The sequence below is a fragment of the Chlorocebus sabaeus genome, chromosome 19, assembly GCF_047675955.1.
Source record: "Chlorocebus sabaeus isolate Y175 chromosome 19, mChlSab1.0.hap1, whole genome shotgun sequence".
Lineage (NCBI taxonomy): Eukaryota > Metazoa > Chordata > Mammalia > Primates > Cercopithecidae > Chlorocebus > Chlorocebus sabaeus.
Window position 1 is genome coordinate 47,774 of NC_132922.1, and position 21,399 is coordinate 69,172.

The 21,399-nt window shown below is 55.1% G+C and overlaps 2 protein-coding genes across 5 annotated transcripts in view; both read right to left on the minus strand.

Annotated features, from left to right (window-relative positions):
• Positions 1-2,183: 2,183 nt before the first annotated feature.
• On the minus strand, positions 2,184-11,014 carry ACR (acrosin). Its single transcript, XM_038007222.2, has 5 exons — positions 10,711-11,014; positions 9,483-9,686; positions 8,981-9,264; positions 3,307-3,452; positions 2,184-2,860 (listed from the first exon to the last, which is right to left on the minus strand). Exons 1-5 carry the CDS (start codon positions 10,785-10,787, stop codon positions 2,312-2,314), a joined length of 1,260 nt encoding a protein of 419 aa, XP_037863150.1. The 5' UTR covers positions 10,788-11,014; the 3' UTR covers positions 2,184-2,311.
• A 5,452-nt stretch (positions 11,015-16,466) lies between these two features.
• Positions 16,467-21,399, minus strand: part of SHANK3 (SH3 and multiple ankyrin repeat domains 3) — a 58,527-nt gene continuing 53,594 nt past the window's right edge. For 2 of the 4 annotated variants that reach the window (XM_038007223.2, XM_038007224.2), the window contains one exon: positions 16,467-18,930. In XM_038007223.2, coding sequence (XP_037863151.1) covers positions 18,339-18,930 — 592 coding nt within the window. In that variant the 3' untranslated portion in view covers positions 16,467-18,338. The remainder of the gene's footprint in view (positions 18,931-21,399) is intronic. The other 2 variants (XM_038007225.2, XM_038007226.2) reach the window with 2 other exon arrangements.

The window sequence follows — 21,399 nt, forward strand, 5'->3', positions numbered from 1 at the left end:
AAGTCAACAAAATGAATTACCAACTCCAACTTCAGAAGCACCAGCTCTTAGCCAAGGCAGATAGAACGTTTTAAGTGTGATCAGCTGTTACTATTCTACGGCGCTATGGGCCATTCGACTCAATATGCAAGCCCTCTTATGTGGCCAAAGCATTTCAGGGGTCATAAGAGGAAAATGGCAGGCACCAAAGTGCCCCTGCAGATAAGCATAAGAGTATGCACCAGCTGTGCTGGGCGTGGTGGCTCACGCCTGTAATCCCAGCACTTTGGGAGGCCAAGGCGGGCGGATCACGAGGTCAGGAGATCGAGACCATGGTGAAACCCCGTCTCTACTAAAAATACAAAAAATTAGCCGGGGAGGTGGTGGGCGCCTGTAGTCCCAGCTACTCAGGAGGCTGAGGCAGGAGAATGGCGTGAACCCGGGAGGCGGAGCTTGCAGTGAGCCGAGATCGCGCCACTGCACTCCAGCCTGGGCGACAGAGCGAGACTCCATCTCAAAAAATAAAAATAAAAGAGTATGCACCAGCAGTCACCACCAGCTGGCCCATGAATGACAGTCCACGTTCATGCATGTTTCCGGTGTCAAGCCCTGCTTTGATGCTCTGCATCTGTCCTTATTTCATGGTCACACAGCCCTCTGGCACATCTTCCCCAGAGCACAGAGCTTATAAGGGGTGGAGCAGGGTATTTGTTTGAACCTAGGTAGACCAATAAATTTTAAAGATGAAGATTCACAGCTGCTCCATCCCTCGGATGTCCAGGTGGGCACACCCGAGGCGTGGTCCTTTGAGCTTTCACAGTCAGGGTTCCTCCCACCTGCCATGGCACCTTCTCTGCCACCTGTCTTGGTAACCGGGGCATAGGACCACCTTGCACTTGACTGACACAAGCCGCTAGGTGGACACACGTACGAGTGAAAACTTGTTGCAATGACTGTGCAGCCAAGAGCCAAGGTTTTCTCTCTTTCTGAGACCTGCCATCTTCAGTCTCACAAGGGGTTAAACCAGCAGTCAAGTTTTGCATTTTTACTCCCTGATCAGAGTAAGCAGTTGGCCTGAACCCATCAGGATTTCCTTTTTTTTTTTTTTTTTTTTTTTTTTGAGACAGAGTCTCACTCTGTCACCCAGGCTGGAGCGCAGTGGTGCAGTGGTGCGATCATGGCTCACTGCAACCTCCGCCTCCCGGGTTCAAGCAATTCTCCTGCCTCAGCCTCCCAAGTAGCTGGGATTACAGGCACCGCCACCACACCCGGCTAATTTTTCTGTGTTTTTAGTAGAGATGGGGTTTCACCATATTGGTCAGGCTGGAGGATTTCTTTCCCAGGATTTTGCAAATAGATGTGAACAGTTCCAAGTACTCTATGCTGCTGTCCCCAGCATGGGGCAGGGTGGGGCAGGTACTCTATGCAGACCAGGGTCATGCCTTGCCTGGGTTCCTCACCATTCTTGGTATCTGCTTCTGGCCTTTCCTATTGGTTCTGTGTGACATCTTTTCATCCTTATCACTTAAATGGCTCTAACTGGTTTCTGTTCCTTGCAGTGGAAGGTCTTAAAATAAATAACCCCAAATCCTAAGGAAGCCATTCAAAGCTCACTCGGGGCATCCAAAAAGTATTCCACATTGCAGTTCCTGGAAAGCTCTAGCAAAGAATACATTTTTAAATTTGCTCAAATCCAGGAACTATTAAGATTTAACTACAGGCAAGTAATGAACAGTAAAATTGTGTTTGGTAGTAGACACTTGTTTTGGTGGCCCAGTGGCCTCTTTAGCCTTTGTGTTCTGCGGGGTTCAACCTTCATGCAGAATCTTCTCTGTGGGCGTCGACACCACCAGGAAAACACAGCCTCCTGATAGAAGACTTGGACCCACACCCCTTCTTTCCCAGTCAGCTCACTCCCAGCTGCTGTTTTGGAGGCCCACCCGCTTTGACTTGCACATGCAGAGATGGCTCTTTTATTTTCACCATTTGTCGTTTTCCCTAAGTGAGAAATAAGGACCATTCCTGGTCTACAGCCCCAGGTCACCTCATTCCAGCATTAAAAATCAAGATTTTAAAAAACACAATTGGCACTAATGTACAAGCAATTCCATCTTATTGTAGGGTGAAGGAGAGAGGGTAGATTTTTTAGGGGAAATTTGGGTTGAGTTGGGAGGGGAGATAGGAAGAAGTCCAGAAAGCATCCCTTTATGTATATGCATGTATACATACAGATATGTGTGTGTGTGTGTATATATATGTTTATTTATTTATTTCATCTTTCCTTTTTCTCAGCACTGAAGGGCTCACTGGGTCTGTTGAGAACCGGGTCAGATCAGGAGGTAGAGGTCAGTTCTGGGAGCTCTGTGGTCTCCATATCATAATAGTTCTTTCCGTCGGAATAGGTCTTCCCCTTCAAGGCCTCTATGAGCTGCTGTAGGCGCTTGGCAAAAGAAAGTCCTTGGGGAGGTTTTGTGGTAGATGAGGGTGGAGGTGGGGGCGGGGGTGGAGGTAAAGGTGAGGGTGGAGGTGGGGGTGGGGGCGGGGGTGGAGGTGGGGGTCGAGGCTGAGCTGAAGGTGGTCGGGATGGAAGTGGTCGAGGGGGCGGTTGGAAATACCAAGGAAGGTGAGCAGAGATAGGGTGGGAGGAGGGGAGTCGAATTGGGGGCGGTCTAGTGGTGGGGGGTGGAGGGGTGGCCGGTTGAATCATATGCAGAGCATTAGAACCAATCTTGGAGGCAATCCAGTTCAGATAGGGCCAGGTGGCCGTGTAGATTCCGGGGCGCTTGGCACGGGCACAGCCTACCCCCCAGCTTGTGATTCCCACGACCACGTAGGCGCCTTTCTTGCTGTCTTTGCACATGAGAGGCCCGCCACTGTCCCCCTGCCCAGAAGGACACAGAGGTCACGATCTGCCTGAACCACTCTTTCCCTGCCAAGAGGGGTCAGAAGGCTCTGGGAGGACAATTTCCACAGTCACATGGTTTCCTGCTGCCATAAACACAAGTGGTTGTGGTAAAGTTTGAGGGGGTGTCAAGGGCTTCATTTGGGATGTGAGGAGGGTGTGGATTGTCAGGGCTTTCCTTGCAGTGAGATGAGCAAGCGCACGTGTCCATAGGGGCACATGGCAGGGGCTGCCCGTGGCTGCCACCTCTCATCCCCACTGTGACTGTAGGTGCTAGAAAAGGGACCAGGGAAGCAGTCACTAGAGAAGGGCCCTAGGCAGAGGGGTGGAGATAATGGAGCTTGGGGATCCAAAATGAGGATGTTCTCAGGGGCCGGGAGAGTCCCGGAGGGACCCAGGGGCCCAGAAGCCAGAAGGAAGGTTACCTGGCAGGTGTCGATCTTGCCTAAAGGATACCCCGCGCACACATTGGTTGGCTGAATGCGCCCATTGTACCACTGGGTCGAGTTACACAAGTCCAGGTCGATGAGATCCACACGTGCCTCCATCAGCATAGATGATGGCCTGGGGGCTACAGTCAGACCACTCAGTGGTCAGTGATCATGGGAGATGCGGACAAAAGCCCTGCCTCCTTGCCCCACCGAACCCCATCCTCTGTGACGCTCCAGTTAAACCTCAGACCCATCCAGTCAATGCCCCGACCTCTCCTTATACACCAGAAAGAGCAGACGAGAGGTGGTGGGAGGAAGTGGGGAAATGTTACCCAAATCAAGTCCAGAGGAGCGAGGAAGAGAGGAAGGAAGGGTGGAGGCCCATGGACAGGTAGATGGAGAATGGGCGGTGGAGGGTGGGTGTGCATATTAACGGTGGATTATGGAGGTTAGCTGCAGTATTACCAATAACACCTAGTGTGCACTAAGCACTCACTGAGTCACATGGTCCCGTTATTCCCATTTTGGACCAGAAGGCTGGAGCACTGCCCACCCAGGTCACATCAGAGATGTGGTAGGGCTACAGCCTGGCCTCAGGACTGCTCCTCTCCAGACTCCAGTCTGAGACACACTGTCCACTCCCACAGTCTGGCTGTAGGCCACCCTCCCTGCTTCTTGTCCCTCATCAGGACTCCTTGGCTCAGCTGTGGACAGCATCTGCTGGAGTTGGATCGATAAGCTCCTCCCCATATGCTACAGATCTGTTCCAAGGAGACTGCAAGGGAAGCTCGGGGCAGCGCCTCCACACACTGGCAGACCTGGCAGGGGCAGAGGCGGTTGAAACGACCCTGATGCGGAACTTCCTTGAAAACCCTGGACTCAGCCGGGCACAGTGGCTCACGCCTGTAATCCCAGCACTTTGGGAGGCCGAGGTGGGCGGATCATAAGGTCAGGAGATCAAGACCATCCTGGCTAACACGGTGAAACCCCGTTTCTACTAAAAAAAAAAACCAAAAAATTAGCTGGGCGTGGTGGTGAGCGCCTGTAGTCCCAGCTACTCGGGAGGCTGAGGCAGGAGAATGGTGTAAACCCGGGAGGTGGAGCTTGCAGTGAGCCGAGATGGCACCACTGCACTCCAGCCTGGGTGACAGAGTGAGACTCCGTCTCAAAAAAAAAAAAGCAAGCCCTGGACTCTCTACCATGACCTTTGGGTTAGAAAGACCCAATGCTACAGTGCACACAGTCAGAGTTGCTCCTTTTCATGGGGTCTCACAGACAGAAGGGTCCCCAACAGCAGCAGCCACTCTGGCCCCCACCACAGCAGCACCTACAACCCAGGGGGTGGGTCTGGACGTCACCTGCAGAGCAGATGGGAGCAGACTGAGGTAGGGGCAGACCCAGAACATAGCTACACAGGCCAAGACAGGAGACAGGGAACACAAGAGTGATGTGCACAGGGCTAGGCACAGGCAGGTGTCTGGTAAGCGGCTGCTGGAACGAGTGTTCCCTGGGCTTTATGTTTTTTAATCCCCTCAGCCCCTACCTTTTCTTACCATCCAAGCAGCAGTGAGAGTTTTGTACATGCACTGCCCTTGAGGTAAGGGTGACATTGAAACAACAATGACAACAATCCTGGGGCTTATTAGCCATTAACAAGACTTCTTTTTTTTTTTTTTTTTTTTTTTGAGATGGAGTCTCGCTCTGTTGCCCAGGCTGGAGAGCAGTGGGGCAATCTCGGGTCACTGCAAACACCACCTCCCGTGTTCATGCCATTCTCCTGCCTCAGCCTCCCAAGTAGCTGGGACTACGGGTGCCCGCCACCACACCTGGCTAATTTTCTGTATTTTTAGTAGAGACAGGGTTTCACTGTGTTAGCCAGGATGGTCTCGATCTCCTGACCTTGTGATCCGCCCACCTCGGCCTCCAAAAGTTCTGGGATTACAGGCGTGAGCCACCGTGCCTGGCCAAGACGACTTTTTAAATCTATGGCAGAGCCATAGTCTTGAAAGCCATGGGTTTCATTGTGAAGAGCCAGGTGTCCTGAAATAGAAAAGGGTTTTCTCAATCCCAACACCTTGGCAAGTTTTTTGTTTGTTTGTTTGTTTGTTTTTAAATGAAGTTTCACTCTTGTCACCCAGGTTGGAGTGCAGTGGCACAATCTTGGCTCACCGCAACCTTCACCTCCTGGGTTCAAGTGATTCTCCTGCCTCAGCTTCCCGAGTAGCTGGGACAACAGGCGCCCACCACCACACCCTGCTAATGTTTTGTATTTTCAGAGGAGATGGGGTTTCACCATGTTGGCCAGGCTGGTCTCGAACTCCTGACCTCAGGTGATCCACCCGCCTCGGCCTCCCAAAGTGCTGGGTAAATTACGGGAATGAGCCACTGCACCCGGCTGACACCTGGGCTTTAAATAACAAATGCTTAAAAGCCTGCTGGGACTCAAAACCCAATGGGAAAGAAGCAATACCTGGGGATAGCTCTTCCAGCCCCAAAGCAGATGAGTTGAAGGAGGTGGTAAGACTCGGAAGGTCTGAAGGAATCACAGGAGCTGGAGCCTGGGGGTGGAGGTGGTAAGACACGGAAGGTCTGAAGGAATCACAGGAGCTGGAGCCTGGGGCTGGAGGTGGTAAGACTCGGAAGGTCTGAAGGAATCACAGGAGCTGGAGCCTGGGGCTGGAGGTGGTAACACTCGGAAGGTCTGAAGGAATCACAGGAGCTGGAGCCTGGGGCTGGAGGTGGTAAGACTCGGAAGGTATGAAGGAATCACAGGAGCTGGAGCCTGGGGCTGGAGGTGGTAAGACACGGAAGATCTGAAGGAATCACAGGAGCTGGAGCCTGGGGCTGGAGGTGGTAAGACTCGGAAGGTATGAAGGAATCACAGGAGCTGGAGCCTGGGGCTGGAGGTGGTAAGACTCGGAAGGTCTGAAGGAATCACAGGAGCTGGATGGAGCCTGGGGCTGGAGGTGGTAAGACTCGGAAGGTATGAAGGAATCACAGGAGCTGGAGCCTGGGGCTGGAGGTGGTAACACTCGGAAGGTCTGAAGGAATCACAGGAGCTGGAGCCTGGGGCTGGAGGTGGTAAGACTCGGAAGGTATGAAGGAATCACAGGAGCTGGATGGAGCCTGGGGGTGGAGGTGGTAAGACTCGGAAGGTCTGAAGGAATCACAGGAGCTGGAGCCTGGGGGTGGAGGTGGTAAGACACGGAAGGTCTGAAGGAATCACAGGAGCTGGAGCCTGGGGGTGGAGGTGGTAAGACACGGAAGGTCTGAAGGAATCACAGGAGCTGGAGCCTGGGGGTGGAGGTGGTAAGACTTGGAAGGTCTGAAGGAATCACAATCACAGGAGCTGGAGCCTGGGGCTGGAGGTGGTAAGACTCGGAAGATCTGAAGGAATCACAGGAGCTGGATGGAGCCTGGGGGTGGAGGTGGTAAGACTCGGAAGGTCTGAAGGAATCACAGGAACTGGAGCCTGGGGGTGGAGGTGGTAAGACACGGAAGGTCTGAAGGAATCACAGGAGCTGGAGCCTGGGGGTGGAGGTGGTAAGACTCGGAAGGTCTGAAGGAATCGCAGGAGTTGGAGCCTGGGGGTTTCTTTAAGACTTGGGCTGGCCGGGCGCGGTGGCTCAAGCCTGTAATCCCAGCACTTTGGGAGGCCGAGACGGGTGGATCACGAGGTCAGGAGATCGAGACCATCCTGGCTAACATGGTGAAACCCCGTCTCTACTAAAAAATGCAAAAAAAAAAACTAGCCGGGCGAGGTGGCGGGCGCCTGTAGTCCCAGCTACTCGGGAGGCTGAGGCAGGAGAATGGTGTGAACCCGGGAGGCGGAGCTTGCAGTGAGCTGAGATCCGGCCACTGCACTCCAGCTTGGGCCACAGAGCAAGACTCCGTCTCAAAAAAAAAAAAAAAAAAAAAAGACTTGGGCTTATGGGTAGAGAATGTGTTTGCAAAAATGAAAACAAAAACAAAAACAAAAACAAAAACAGAAACAGAGCTATCCTATTAGGTTTATGGGAATTCCAGAACAAAAAAGGTTTTGCATGGCATCCAAGATGTAGCTAGGAGACTACAATCCTTCTGAGAAATAGAATAGGACAGCAATGACTGGCAGTGGGGACCCTGAGTTCAGCCTCCCAGGACCACAGGGACCCCCAAGAGCTGTGGACATCGACAGACAGGGGACAGAGCATGGCAGGCGAGGGGGCTGCACAGAGGCCAGGGCAGAGCCATGGGTATCGGCAGCTGGAATAGAGGCTGTCCCTCCAGGCCAGAGGGGATGGCCATGTGTCAAGCGAGGCCAGTGAGAACAAGGACAGCTGGGATGAGACTCCCTTCCCTGAGGGACAGGAGAGGTGACAAACCTGTCAGAAACTTAGACCACCTCCTCAGAGAAGGAAATAAGAGTTAAAGGAAGAATTCTCAAATTATTTTTTGTTGTTACACAAAAAAGGCTGCGTTTCAAACTCAAATGACTGAATTGCCTTGAATTAAGAAGCCTCATTATCCATTATCAAGGAAAAAAAGAGATGGAGAGCTACGTTAATTTCAGTCACATCTTCACATCTCTACTGTGACTGGATAAGGACTCACCACTTATGGAAAACTGGAAGCATAGGCCACATGCGGAGATCAAGGCCTACTGGGTCTTGTCCTGCTGGCAAAACCTTGCCACCCATTGCTGCGATTTAATGGGGTAACCTGTTGCTTCTGGGATAAACAGTATCTCTAGTGTGCCTGAGAACGTGGGGAGAGGTGTCTGGGACTTCTCTGACCACGGAGTCAGTAATGACAATTTGTTCTAGGTCACACCTGGGGCCCTCCATGAGCCTGGTCTGGTATGGAAGAAATTCCCCCTACTCTCCTAGAACTCATCTGGTGTCAAGTGTGTTAGGTAGTGTTGGATGGACAAGAGATCTTCTGGGAGCCAGGGGAAAGAGAGACAGCTTGGTTACAGACAGAGGTCTAGAGCGGCAGCTACACCCATCTTGAATGGAGAGGTACCTGGTGGACACTCCAGGAAGCCTGAAATAGAGGAATGCCTATGACCCACAGAAAGCCACACCGACCACCTGTCCCCTTCCCAGTCTACAGAGCAAACGTCAAGTAACTCGGATGGAGAGGGTAGATTTGGTGCTATGACTGCCCCAGAGGCGGCTGCTGATGGTGACAAAGACAGCCTGGAAGCAGGAAGGCTGGGCCCTGGAATCACAGGTGTCAGGAAATGTTCAGCTTGGAGACATCTGATCCAGCCCTTCCATTTACAGATGAGGAAACCGAGGCCCAGAGAGTGGAAGGCACTCTCATACAGCCACATAACCTTATCTGGAGCTCTTCTCCAAAGGCTGTTTCAGGGTTGCTCCTTGTTTCCAGGGTCCAGCAGCTTGGGCCCCGGGTGCCAAATACAGACACAGCCTCAACCCCATTCTAAGCAATGCTGCAGTTCTGCCTGCACCTGCCATCAGTCCTCCTGTAGAAAGCAAGACAAATCACCCATCGTGTGACCTGGCACAGGGGACTATGGAAGGCCACAGTGATGTATCTACATATAGCGCCGTGAGGAGGATGAAAGTTGTTTGGCTGGGTGTCAACAAGTGACCACTGCACCTCAAAGACCACCAGGAGAATGGCCAGCAGCGTCCCCCCTTGGAGGTGCTCCCATACTCACCTTTCTCTTCTATATATCCCCAGCCAGCCACCCAGCAGATCTGGGGGCCTCTGGGGAGGCCTGCTTTAAAGTGGGGCAGGCAGCCCGGCCCAATGAAACGCCCACACGAAATGGGAGGGGTGATCTTCACGAGGGCAATGTCGTTTCCCTCTGTTGCAGAGTTGTATTTTTCGTGAATGATGATTTTCTCCACATATCTCTCTTGCAGAGGTGCCTTTACTGGTTTATTGTTCCCGTATGTAATTTCCTTTGCTCCGAAAACCAGTCTCCAGTCATACACTTTACTGTGGGCACAAAGGTAAGCCAGGTCACAACTGGTTGGACAAAAGCCTGGTGACAGTGACCCTCAGGGCCTTCCCCTAGCAAAGGTCTGGACCAGCCCCAGAGTCTGGCAGCCACTTGACCCAGAGCCCCAGGGAGACTCTGCACAGCGTCCCTGGGGAGCACCCCTCTCTGAGAAGAGCCGTTCTGAAGACCTCCCTCTGTGCATCCCTACACGTACTTTTTGCCAACGAAGCAGTGAGCAGCCGTGAGCACCCATCGCGAATTCAGCAAGCTGCCTCCACATGCGTGGTGCCTGTGACTGCCGTACGTGAAGATCTGGAGGCTGACCATCCAGGGCCAGGCCCCATGCTGTGCAGCCTTCCCGCCGACAATGCGGACACCACCTTGTGGGTTCTGCCTGAACCGTAACCCACAGGGGCCACTGGGGAGAGACCAGGACACAGTCAAACCTAGCATGAGCACAGCCTGTCCTTGTCACTCCACAACTGAGGGGAAGCAGGGACATGGGGTTGGGAAAGCGGGAAGAGCTTCCGGCTTCTGGGAAAGCAGGGGCAGCCTGGGCCATGTAGGACCCGCAGGCTCTAGGAAATGGTTCTGGGGCCACGACTTCTCCCATCTTGTGGGTACAGTCACAGATGGAGAAAGAGGAGGCCGCAGGAAGCCAGGACAGGCTGTATGGGCCCTGAGGGATGGCCCATCCCTGGGCAGAACAGGAGGGTAGAGGTGGGGATGTGGGACCTGGGGATAGAGGGGTGTAATGGCCTGAGGTCTTTATAACCAATCCTGGGTCGGAGACTCAGGGAAGAGTCAGGTGATGAAGGAGGTCCTGGGGCTGCAGAACTGGGTTGACAGTGATGGGAAGAGGGATAGTAGCCAGGGGCCGATACTGTGGCCCACAGGTGTAGGGGGCACACTGAGAGCAGTGGAGGTCTAGAGGTGGAGGCTCTGGGAACTGTGTCACAGGTGGGAGGCCACATATAGCTTGGGAGGTGTTGGTGTTTTGGGGTACCTTGGAGTGAGAGAGTCTACTGGGGGTTAGGGGCACAAGTAGTGTGAAGCGATGATATCCTGGGGCTGTTGGGTGCAACCACGGGTTGGGACGTCTCAACCGTCTGTGGAGGGATAAGGGCTCCCAAAATCAGGAGTTTGTGTCTTCAAGACAGTGGGGTCAGTCGCTGGGGGAGTGGGAGAGGCACAAGGAGCCCGAGGTGCTGAGGGATCCATCTCTGGAGGAAACCATGAAAGCTGAGGGTCTGGGGGCTCCAGGCTGCTGACCGTGGGAGCAGGGGAGTCCAGGTTAGGGATGTGGGTCACAGGAGCTGTGAGACCCAGGGACTGCTAAGGCCCAAGCCCAGTCTCCTTTTCCCTAGCCCTGGACAGAGGGAGTCAGGGTGGGACCTGCTCCTCAGAAGATCCTTCCCCCACCAAGGTGCCCTGACACTTACTCACACGTGGCGTTATCTTTAGCAACCACGGACACTGCCAAGACCAGCAGAATGGCAGTTGGTAGCATCTCAACCATACTCCCAGCGCTGCCTGACCTGAGATCCTAGTGACCTCACAAAGCTCCGTGGCTGCCTGGCCAATCAGCAGGGGTGACCTCCCACCCCACCCCCAGCAGTCGAGCCAGGTAAGAGCCCTTCGCCTTAACTGGTTTGTGCCGAAGAGACTTCCTGCCTTCCTGCATAGGCTCCCCCCGCACCAGGATGATGGCGGACTCCTGTGCAGCCTCATTCCCTCTGTCCCAAGGCCAGGGTCTCCATTCCCAGTTACTCTTGTGAGGTCCCCACATCACCCAAGGCTCTGGCTTTGTGCAGGTTCGGGGTCTGCCTCTCAGGTATGCTGTAACCACTGCAGACTCACAGACTGAGGAGCGGCTCAGCCCTTCAGTGATGAGACAGTGCAACATGTTTGTGGATCAGAGGAGTCGGGGTCAGCAGATTAATTGATCCTTAATTGCTGTTGGGGAAAATTTCTTTTCCTCTTCCAAGTGCATGCTATCAACACACTTTTCCAAGAGCCATTTTGAATTTCCCTAATTTACAACTGCAAAGCCCACCTTCTTGTCCGTTGCTGAATATCATAAGGTCTCCTATCATCCTGAGTGTCTCCAGACTGCCTTTCTGTGACTGAGGTGGAGCAAGTGTTTTGTTTTCTCCTATCCTTGAATGTCAAGAGTTTTCGTCACAGCTACCTGAATATCATGAAGCATCATTTTTCCCATCTGATTGTCAGGAACTAGCATCTCACCTACCAGATTGTGACAAAAGCTTATTGCAAATGCCTGAATGTTAGAACCTTTTCCATCTCCTGCAAGTGTCAGGAGGTCACACTCCTACCTGCCTGAAGGCAGTTTTACCTCTTCCACCTGAATGTAAGATCTCAACCAGCCTGAGGGTCAATAGGTTCCACATCACCTAAGTGGGTGTCAGAAGGTCCCATGTCTCCAACCTGAGTGTCAGGACATCTCGTCTCCTCTTCCTGAGTGTTGAGTTTTCAGATTATCAGATGATCTTGATTTTTCTATTTTCTCTAACTGAATGTCATACTTATGACATCCTCAAATGAATGTTCAGTAGGTCTCATATATATTACCTAGTATCAGGGAGTGATCACCTCCTTCCTTGAAAGCAACAACAACTCTGTTTTTCCACTTCAGTGCCAGAGGTCCGCATTGCCTCCACCTACAGGTTAAGAATTCTCATCTACACCACCTAAGTGTCACCTTGTCGCATTTTCTCTACCTGAAAATCAAGAGGTCTTACATCTTCTAGCTGAATGTCCAGAGGTTGTATTTTACCTATATGAATATTCTGAAGTCTTTACTGGCATATTGGAGTGCTGGGAGATCTCATTGCCCCCATCTGGGTGCCAGGGCATGTCCTACCCTCTACTTGAATATAGTCTCATATCCCTGTCTAAGTGGCATGGAACTTTCATCTCCTCTGCCAGAGTATCATGAGGTGTCCTCTATTCTGGGTGTCCAAAGTTCTTGTCTCAGCCTCTTGAGGTCTGCAGGTATTCTCACCTCTTCCTGGTTGTCTGAAGGTCTCGTCTCCCTTACCTAAGAGTCATGAAACCTCCTATCTCCTATATGCCCTATCTGGTCCAGACACTTTATTTCCTCCATCTGAGTGTCAGGAGAATTTTTTTTTTTTTTTTTTTTTGAGACGGAGTCTCGCTCTGCCGCCCAGGCTGGAGTGCAGTGGCCGGATCTCGGCTCACTGCAAGCTCCGCCTCCCAGGTTCACGCCATTCTCCTGCCTCAGCCTCCTGAGTAGCTGGGACTACAGGCGCCCGCCACCTCGCCCAGCTAGTTTTTTTGTATTTTTTTTAGTAGAGACGGGGTTTCACCGTGTTAGCCAGGATGGTCTCGATCTCCTGACCTCGTGATCCGCCCGCCTCGGCCTCCCAAAGTGCTGGGATTACAGGCTTGAGCCACCGCGCCCGGCCGAGATTTTTTTTATCTTTATGTCAGGTAGCCTCACTTCCTCTAGCTGAAGGGCAGGAGGTCCTATTTGATGACTTGTATGTTAATAGGTTTCAGCTCCACTACTGAGTGTTAGGAGGCCTCACTTATTTTAACTAAGCATCAAATTGTGTCTGATAAATAACCAGAAAAAGACTTTGGAAATACAATTCAAGAAATGGCAAGAAGAATTCAAGAAGTGGGCCCAAGTGCAAACAACGTTCATGCCTGTAATCCCAGCACTTTCAGAGGCTGAGGCAGGAAGATCACTTGAGCTCAGGAGTCCCAGACCAGCCTGGGCAACATGGCAAAACCCCGTCTCTATAAAAAATACAAAAATTAGCCAGGTGCGGTGGTGCCTGTGTCCCAGCTACTCAGGAAGCTGAGGCAGGAGAATCATTTGAACCTGGGAGACAGAAATTGCAGTGAGCCAAGATAGCACGATTGCACTCCTGCTTAGGCAATTGGGGTGAAACCCCGTCTAAAAAAAAAAAAGAAAAAAAATTAAAGTTTTGACTGTTAAAGAAAATATTATTCAGGTTTTTTAATGGATAGCACCTATTTCTTTATAAATATTTAGGAGGTATCAATAACAAAGTCTGAAGACCCAGTGTCAATGTCTAAGACCATTATGGTTTGACTCTGCAAATCTTACCCACTTCTGATTCTAGAAGGGGCTGCCAGTCATTGTGCCTGCCCCTAGCTATAGTGATGGTTGCAGAAAAAGTACCTGGCCCAGCCCATTTAATTTTCTCATTTAATCTAATGGAAGCAACAGACATCTCAACTCAGAGTGACTTTGTTTGACCTTCTTCATGCTGTTCCAAGAGCAAAGGAGAGATGGGTGACAGGTCTGGGGCCAGAAGGTGGGGTCCCATCCGAGGGCACGGTTCAGGCTGAGGCAGAGTGCCCAGCCCAGGGGGCAGGATGGGAGCTTCCCCTCAAACTCCTCCCTGTTCTCTGCTTCCACCCCAACCCCCAGGGACCCCTCCAGCTCATCCCAGCCATTCTCGCTGCTCCTGCTCACCCCAACCACCCGTTGCCTTCGCCAGCCATACCCACTTCTGTCCCCATTCCTTATTTACCCGGGCAATCCAACTCCCACCCCAGTTTTTCTCACCCCGATCTCCAATCCCTTCCAGCCCCCAATCGCCTATTCTTCCGTTCCTGTCCCCACCGCCCTCTGTGAGGAGCAGAAACCTTATCCATCCATCCTCAGTGTCCAGCCAGCCAGGAAGGCAAGAAGATCCCAGAGGGAGTCAGAATGGTTAAGGCAGTGAAACCTTGAGGGCCAAAAAGGGGTGGGTTTCAGGCCTTCACCCAGGGGAAGCAGGTGCCTCAGGGGTGGTTTAAGCGAGCAAGTGAGGGTCTGCATGGCGCCGTGGAGAAGGACGAAGGCCCTTTGAGGCTATGGATGATGACAGCTTGAAAACCATCCTCAGACTGGGCAAGGTGGCTCACGCCTGTAATCTCAGCACTTTGGAAGGCTGAGGAGGGTGGATCGATTGAAGCCAGGAATTCTAGACCAGCCTAGGCAGCCAAGTGAGGCCCCCATCTCTACCAAAAAAAAAAAAAAATAGCCAGGTGTGATGGCCCACGGCTGTGGTCCCAGCTACTTGGGAGGCGGAGGCAAGAGGATCGCTCGATTCCAGGAGGTTGAAGCTACAGTGAGCCATGATCTTGCCACTGTATTCCAGCCTGGGTGACAGGGTGAGACCTTGTCTCAAAACAAAACAAAAGCAGCCTCCATGTCCTGGCCTGGCCCCAAAGTTGTCCACAGGTCTTGGGAGTGGCTGGGGGCTGCCAGCCCACAGGAAGAGCAGAGGCCACACAATTTCAAATTTTCAACATTTCCTAATCTTCATCTCATTTTTGGATTAGAAACTGAGGCCATCATAAGGAAAGGGCTGCACAGGAAGTCAAGGAGGGGGGCCATGCAAGGGTCTGCGTGTGGGAGCAGGGGGCCCCTGACTCGCTCTAGGCCTGAGTGTGCGGCATCAGGAGGGTGGGTCTCCCCAGGCTGCAGATGGAAACCTGGGTCTCCACAGGGGCTCGGAGTCTGGGGCTAGTGGCACTTCTCCACGGTGCCACTGGCCCCACCTCTGGCTAGGGTTAACCTCAGAGCCAAGGTATGAGATTGTCATTCTATCATATTCACGTGCCACCTCAACCCAGTGTGGACAGGCTCTAAAACCACTGCCCCTCCTGTGAGCAACCCACCCCTCCAGGGAGGTCACATCTCTGCAGCCCCGGCCCTCTCTCAGAGCTGGGTCCTGTGCCCTCTACTTTCTCACGGCTCCCTCTTGATTGCCTTTGCCCACTTGCCTTACTGTTTACCCTTCAAGACGTAGCTCACCACCTCCTTCCACTCAGCAGGGGTCTCTGTCCCTCCTGTTGGCTGGCCACCCCCACCAGGTGCCACCCCAGGACATGTCTTTTTTTTTTTTTTTTTTTTTTTTTTTTTTTTTTGAGGTGGAGTCTTCACTCTGTCGCCCAGGCTGGAGTGCAGTGGCACCATCTCGGCTCACTGCAAGCTCCGCTCCCGGGTTCGTGCCATTCTCCTGCCTCAGCCTCCCGAGTAGCTGGGACTACAGGCGCCCGCCACCGTGCCCGGCTAATTTTTTGTATTTTAGTAGAGACGGGGTTTCACCGTGTTAGCCAGGATGGTCTCGATCTCCTGACCTCGTGATCCGCCCGCCTCGGCCTCCCAAAGTGCAGGGATTACAGGCGTGAGCCACCGGCGCCCGGCCGACATGTCTTTTTTACCTCATTATCGACTGCTTACATGACTGCCTGTGTGCTCCTGAAGGATAATGTCTTGTCACTGGTGCCTGGCTCGGGGTGGGAACAAAAAGTAAACCTCACATCCACCTGGCCAGACAACCCAAGGTGAAAAGCACCAACTTGCTCTAATTTGAGATAGCACCAGGGCTGTGCAGATGCAGAGCCTGACCTCTAACTCCGACTCCAGGGAGGGCGGGTCAGAGAAGACGTCCTGGAAGACAGGATCCAGAGATCAGCCTCCAAGCTATGTATGCTCGATGCAGGCAAACGATGGGTGATCCAGGCAGAAGGAGGAGGGCATGTGTGACATAGAGCCCTGAAGCATCATGGTGGCTCGGGGACTGCAGGAGGTGAGGGGAGACTGGCGAGCAGCATGTGTGCATTCAGAGGGAGCAGGGGATGCTGGCAGGATCACAGCAGCACTGGCTGGGCTGGACTGGCTCATGGGGTCCATCCACCAGCTGCATTTACAGACAGGCTAGTGTTTGTGAGCAGAGGGCAGAAATGGAAACAGAAAAACCAATGAATCAGCAGGGAAGGAGTGAGGCCTAAATTTGGTCTGCAGCCGTGGGGTAGGACAGTTGCGAGAGATGTGAGGGGGTTCCAAGACAGGAGCAGCAGAATTTAAAAACAACTGGACACTGGAGGAAGCAAGTCTTAAACCCTAGCCTTAAAACCTGGCAGAGGTCATGGGGGACAAGCGGCCTCCCCCTTAGGAGGTGCTACTCAGTGGGTTGGTGAACAGAGAAAAGCCTTCGGTGCAGGAGGCATGGGCTGAGTTCCAGCAGACTTCGGAGAAGATGCTGGAAGATGCCGGGTGCTTAGGCATGGAGGTCAAAGATAGGGATCCGGGAGTCACCCGTGCATGTGGTCCAGGCTGAGGAGGTTTGTGTGGCCTGTATGAGGGACAGAGACAAATATCCCCTCAAGCAGGCAACTGAGACATGGCTTCATTTCTTATAAATTTATTACATAATAATATTATAATAATTATTATCAATAATAATATAAGAAACATAGATCTCTGTGGGGTGTATCACAACGTCAGGGTCAGGAGGCCTCAGGACTGGAGCAGGGGGTGAAACCCCCCGGATGGAACTCCATACAAAAGGAGGTGAAGCGGAACTGACCCTGTAAAGTTAAAAACCCAAATTGAACGGAACCAAAACCCACAGGTGAGTGTGAGACCGAGTGTGTATGTGGCAGTCTGTTACAGTGACTGCTGCTGTGTGACCTGGACTGTTGGCGGAAGGGTGAGTGGGTGTGACTCTGCGCCCAGGGAGTGGGGCCGGTGGGCCAGGGCGGGGCGGGCAGGCACAGACCGGCGTGCCAGGCCCCTGGGTTGTGAAAACTTCTGTTTTCTGTCTTTTTTTTTATTTTATTAAAAAAAGCTAGAAATATAAACAGAAACTTGTGAGTGACGTGGATGGAGCTTAGTCCAGACTCCAAACCCTAGGTTTAAAAACATCCCAGGGCCCCCACCCCACAGGTCATTGCTGAGTGTGAGGAGTCACAGTGTGGGGGGCTGGGCACCCTCGGGGGCCTTTGACTCTCCCCAGGGCCAGTGGTGGCCTGACTCTAGGGGTCCCCCTAGGATCCCCTCAGAAGCCCAAGGTGGGGGCCCTGCCTCCAAGGGGCCCTTGGGGCCTCCCCAAGCAGCAGGGATTCACCAGGGACCCCCGCTCAGGCTGGGTGAGGCTCTGGAAGGACAGGCTGGGCAAACAGCAGGACCCAGGGTGAAGGATGGCCTCTGACTTTCTTTGGAAGAGGAGACAGGGTGCTTTCACAGGCACACCCCATGCATGCACACTGTGCACGCCTCCACAGCCCCACGCTAGTCCAGAGCGGCCCCTGGGCCACTCAGTAATCAGGCACACACATGGCTCCCACGTGCTCAGACGCACCCAGTTTCACCCACACACACAAAGGGCAGGACAGGAGACTTTGGGGTCCAAGGCAGGGAGGCTTCTCTGCTGTAGTTGCCCAAGAGCATGGGGACCAAACTGGCCCCCTCCTTGGGGAGAGACCCTGTGAGGAAGATGGCTGCGGTGGAGCGGCAGGGCCCTGCCCTCACCCCCCCGGCCGATGGTCTCCCAGGCCGGCTGGTCCCGCGGGTGCACAGCAGGACCCGCGGCCTGCCGCCCCTCCCCCCACGAGCAGCACCTGAAAGGTCGGTGGGGCACACTAGAGCTCAGCGAGGGGAGGGGCCGAGCTGGGGCCCTGGCCAACCCCAGACCAGCTGGAGCGTCCCCTGCCCCGTTGTGGGGTGGCAGTGGCAGTGAGGGGCCGGAGATGGAAGACTGGGCAGCTGCAGTGGGACCAGTGGAAGTAGAAGGGAGGGGAGAGGAAACTATTACGGACAGAGATATTTGTTCCTTTTCTCGTTCCAAATATAGAGTGGATTAAAATATGCAAAACAGGGGGGCTCCTTGGCCCCCATGAGAATCCCAGTGTCTCCCCCCTCCCCCCGAGTCACCAAGGCGGGTCCTGACCTCGCATGCTGGACTAGGTTCCCCTCTGGGAGAATGGCCACCAGGAGCTGTGAAGGCGGTGGTCAGGCTAGAGCACCCCACCCCCGGCCCCTCCCGCCCCAGCCTCCCTGGTCCACGCCCTTCCTGACTGTGTGCTGGGTGGGCTGGGCGGCCGGTGAGAGCACTAAGCAATGTACAGGGCGAGTCTCCGAGCAACAGCAAACAGGACGATTCATGCAACATTCCTGGCCCGGGCGCCGTCGTCAGGGGCAGGCCGAGCCCGCGGCCCGGGGTGGGGGTGGGGGGCCCTGCCGGCAGGGCACGGCCGGGGCGGGAGTGGGGGTGGGGCGTCAGCTGCCGTCCAGCTGCCTGAGCGCGCGCTCGATGTTCATGCGGTGGCCCACGCGCGTGACGCCCAGCTCCACGAAGTCGTCCTTGGTAAGCGCGGGTAGGTGCGCGCCTTCTATCTCATGGTCCTCGAAGCGGTCGCGGTGCTCGCCCAGGTGGATGCTCTCCAGCCAGTCGCCCACGTCGAACTTGCTCCAGAGCTGCAGCGGCTTCTGCTGGAAGGGTCGGCGTGGGCCGGGGGCGCCGGGGCCAGGGCCGGACGCGGGCGAGGGCAGCGGCGACGGCGAGGGGGAGCGGCTGCGCGCGCTCACGCTGCGCACCACGAAGCGCACCTCCTTGGGCTCGTGCGGGATGGAGAGGCTGGACGACTTGAGGATGGTGGGGGGCGTGAGGCCGAAGGGCCGCCCTGCGCCCCCCGCGCCCGCCCCCAGCCCCTCCACCCGCTCCAGCGACGCGGGCTTCACCGGGCTCGGGGCGCGTCGCGCCACGGGGTAGCGGCCGCTGGGCCTCACCGAGTAGGAGGCCCCGCCGCCCGGGCCCCCGGGGCTGCGCTGCGCTGAAATGGAGCTCAGCTCACCGAGGCTGCTGAAGAGCCTGCGGAGGGAGAGGGGTCAGCGCCAGGTGAGGGGCGCACAGCCAAGCGGGGACGGGCGGAAGGGAGCGGGCAGGGTCCAGGAGGAAAGGGGCTGGGGCTGGGGCTGGGGCTGGGGCTGGGGCTGGCGGGAGTAGCCCGGCCAGAGGAAGAAATAAGGGTGGGATCCTATGGTTACCCTGGCCCTTTCGTTTGGCCCCTGGGACCAGAGCCAGTGACTGGCTGGAATATGAGGAATGACTGGTGGCCCCCTCCACTCCATCCAGGCTCCAAGTGCAGCCCAACCAAAGAAAAGACAGCCTCTCATGGCAAAGGGCTGGCTTCTCCCTCCTGCCAGCCTCCGACACCGGCTCTGGGCACGGCGGGATCCACAGATGCCCTGGACGGTAAGACCTGGGCAGTACCCTTCACCGCCCACCCCCCACACAGCTCTGCTCTCATGAGAAGACCCAGGGGACCCTGGGCTAGTTCCAGGGACAGCTGAGTCGTGATAAAGGCTGGCAGCAGCACGAGGTTGAACAGGTCCGTGACACAGGAGACAGACACCAGGCAGGGCTCGTACCCGTATGGAGCAGCAGCACATGCAGGGCAGGTGTGAGGCTGTGCACACCCACAACACAAAGGCAGCCTCCTGCACAGACAGCACACAACAGCAGCAACGGTGCCCACACGCGTTGCAGACATGCCGCAGTGGCAGCAGCACACACACGCAGACACGCAACACGCACACATGCATGCACGCACACACGCAAGAACCGATGGCAGCTCACTTCCCAGCCTCACCTGACAGGACCCTAGAGCTCTAGCCCCTCCTTGGCTCTGCCGTGGTAGGTGGCCTACCTGAGGTGATGGCTCCACAGAGAACCCACTCCCATGTCCTCCCATTCCCATCCCTATCCCCACTGGGTCAGGGGAAGCCTCAAGGGGCTGTCAGTGGCACCAGAGCCTCTCACAGCCACGCAGAGCAGAGACCCAGCAGACAGGCACAGCGTGTGGACGGCAAGAGGCATGGGATGAGCATGCTCACTTACACAGCCGGCGCTCGGGACCACGGCGCAGCTCGACAGAGCAGCCACATGCAGATGGGCAGGAGAGAGCAATGAGAGAGAGAGTTAGCCGGCCAGGCCCACGCGACCCACAGCTGCAACCACACAATGGGCAGCCAGGTGTGGAGGGAGGAACTCAGGTGCAGAGGGCCCAGCTGCTGTGGGAGGGACAAAGTTGGAGCTGCTGGTGGAGGAGAGGCGCCTGTGCAAGTCTCCAAGTGCAGGTGAACCACAAGCGTGGCTGCAGTGCTCGGCAGGTGCCTGGCGCCTGGGGGTGCTGAGCCCCTGACATCCTCTTTGGCCAGGCCTCTCTCCAGTGGCCCTCCCACCCCCTCCCTGCCCCTGCCCAGGCTGAGTCCCCCCACCCCAACCTCTGTGCTGTCCTCACCACACAGCATCACCAGTGCCTGCCCCACACAGGCATGGGGCTCCCCTTAAAGCAGGTTTCGTCTTTTTTCTCCCACCTGTGGGAAGTCAGCCCTCTGTGGAGATCTGAGCTCTCTCTCTCCCACGGGACCTCATTTCTGTCCTCTCCTCAGCCTCTGTCCCTACTGCCTCCTCCCAGCTGCTCAGATCCAGAGCAGAGCTTCCTGAAGAGGCCATACTGTGCCCCCCAAAAGAAAGGGGCTTCAAGAACACCTGAGGTGGGCCTTAGCACAGGCACCAACCACCAGAATAAGCTGTCTTTGCTCCCACTGGATCTGGCCTCCATGGATCCACCTGCACAGTGGGGCAAAGTGGGGAAGCAGCCAGGGTTGGGGGGGATTCCCGAGGGGAGGTGCCGGGTGGTGTAAGGTCAGGGGGGTCCCCTGGGGGTGTGTGCCCAGGTGGTGGTGACTGCTGGAGGGGTTTGTCAAGGGAGACTCCAAGAGAATCACTCTGAGGGACCTGACTGGGGACACCCAGAGAGGAACAGGACCAGGAATATGCACCTGGTCTCTACCCACCAGACCTGACACGGTGGCCCTGGCCTGGGGACCTGCATCACAGGATGGACACCTATCCTGGCCCTGCCCCTGCCCCAAGGCTTAGCTTTCAATGGAGTTGTGATGGCAGGTGTACCTGGAGTCTCAGGTGTGACTGAAGCACACTGATGAGTTGCAGGACCACAGAAGTGAAGGCAGAGGCACAGGGCAGGCGTGGGCAGCACAGCCAGGAGGCTCGGCTGGAGCCCAGAGCAGGGTCTGGGCTCCAGGAGGTCCAAGCTGGGCAGAGCAGAGTTGTGCCTGTCTGGGTAGTACTGGCAGGGGCTGAGCTGGAGACCTGGGCAGAGGGCAGGCTGGCTCCAGAGGCACCCAGGGAGCCAGAGGGCAAGAGACGTAAGGAGAGCCAGTCACATTGCTCCCGCCTCCCAGAGCATGCTGGAGATGTCAGGAGGCCAAGAGGAAACGCCCAAGGAAGGCTGTGCCCTCAAAGGCCCCAGGG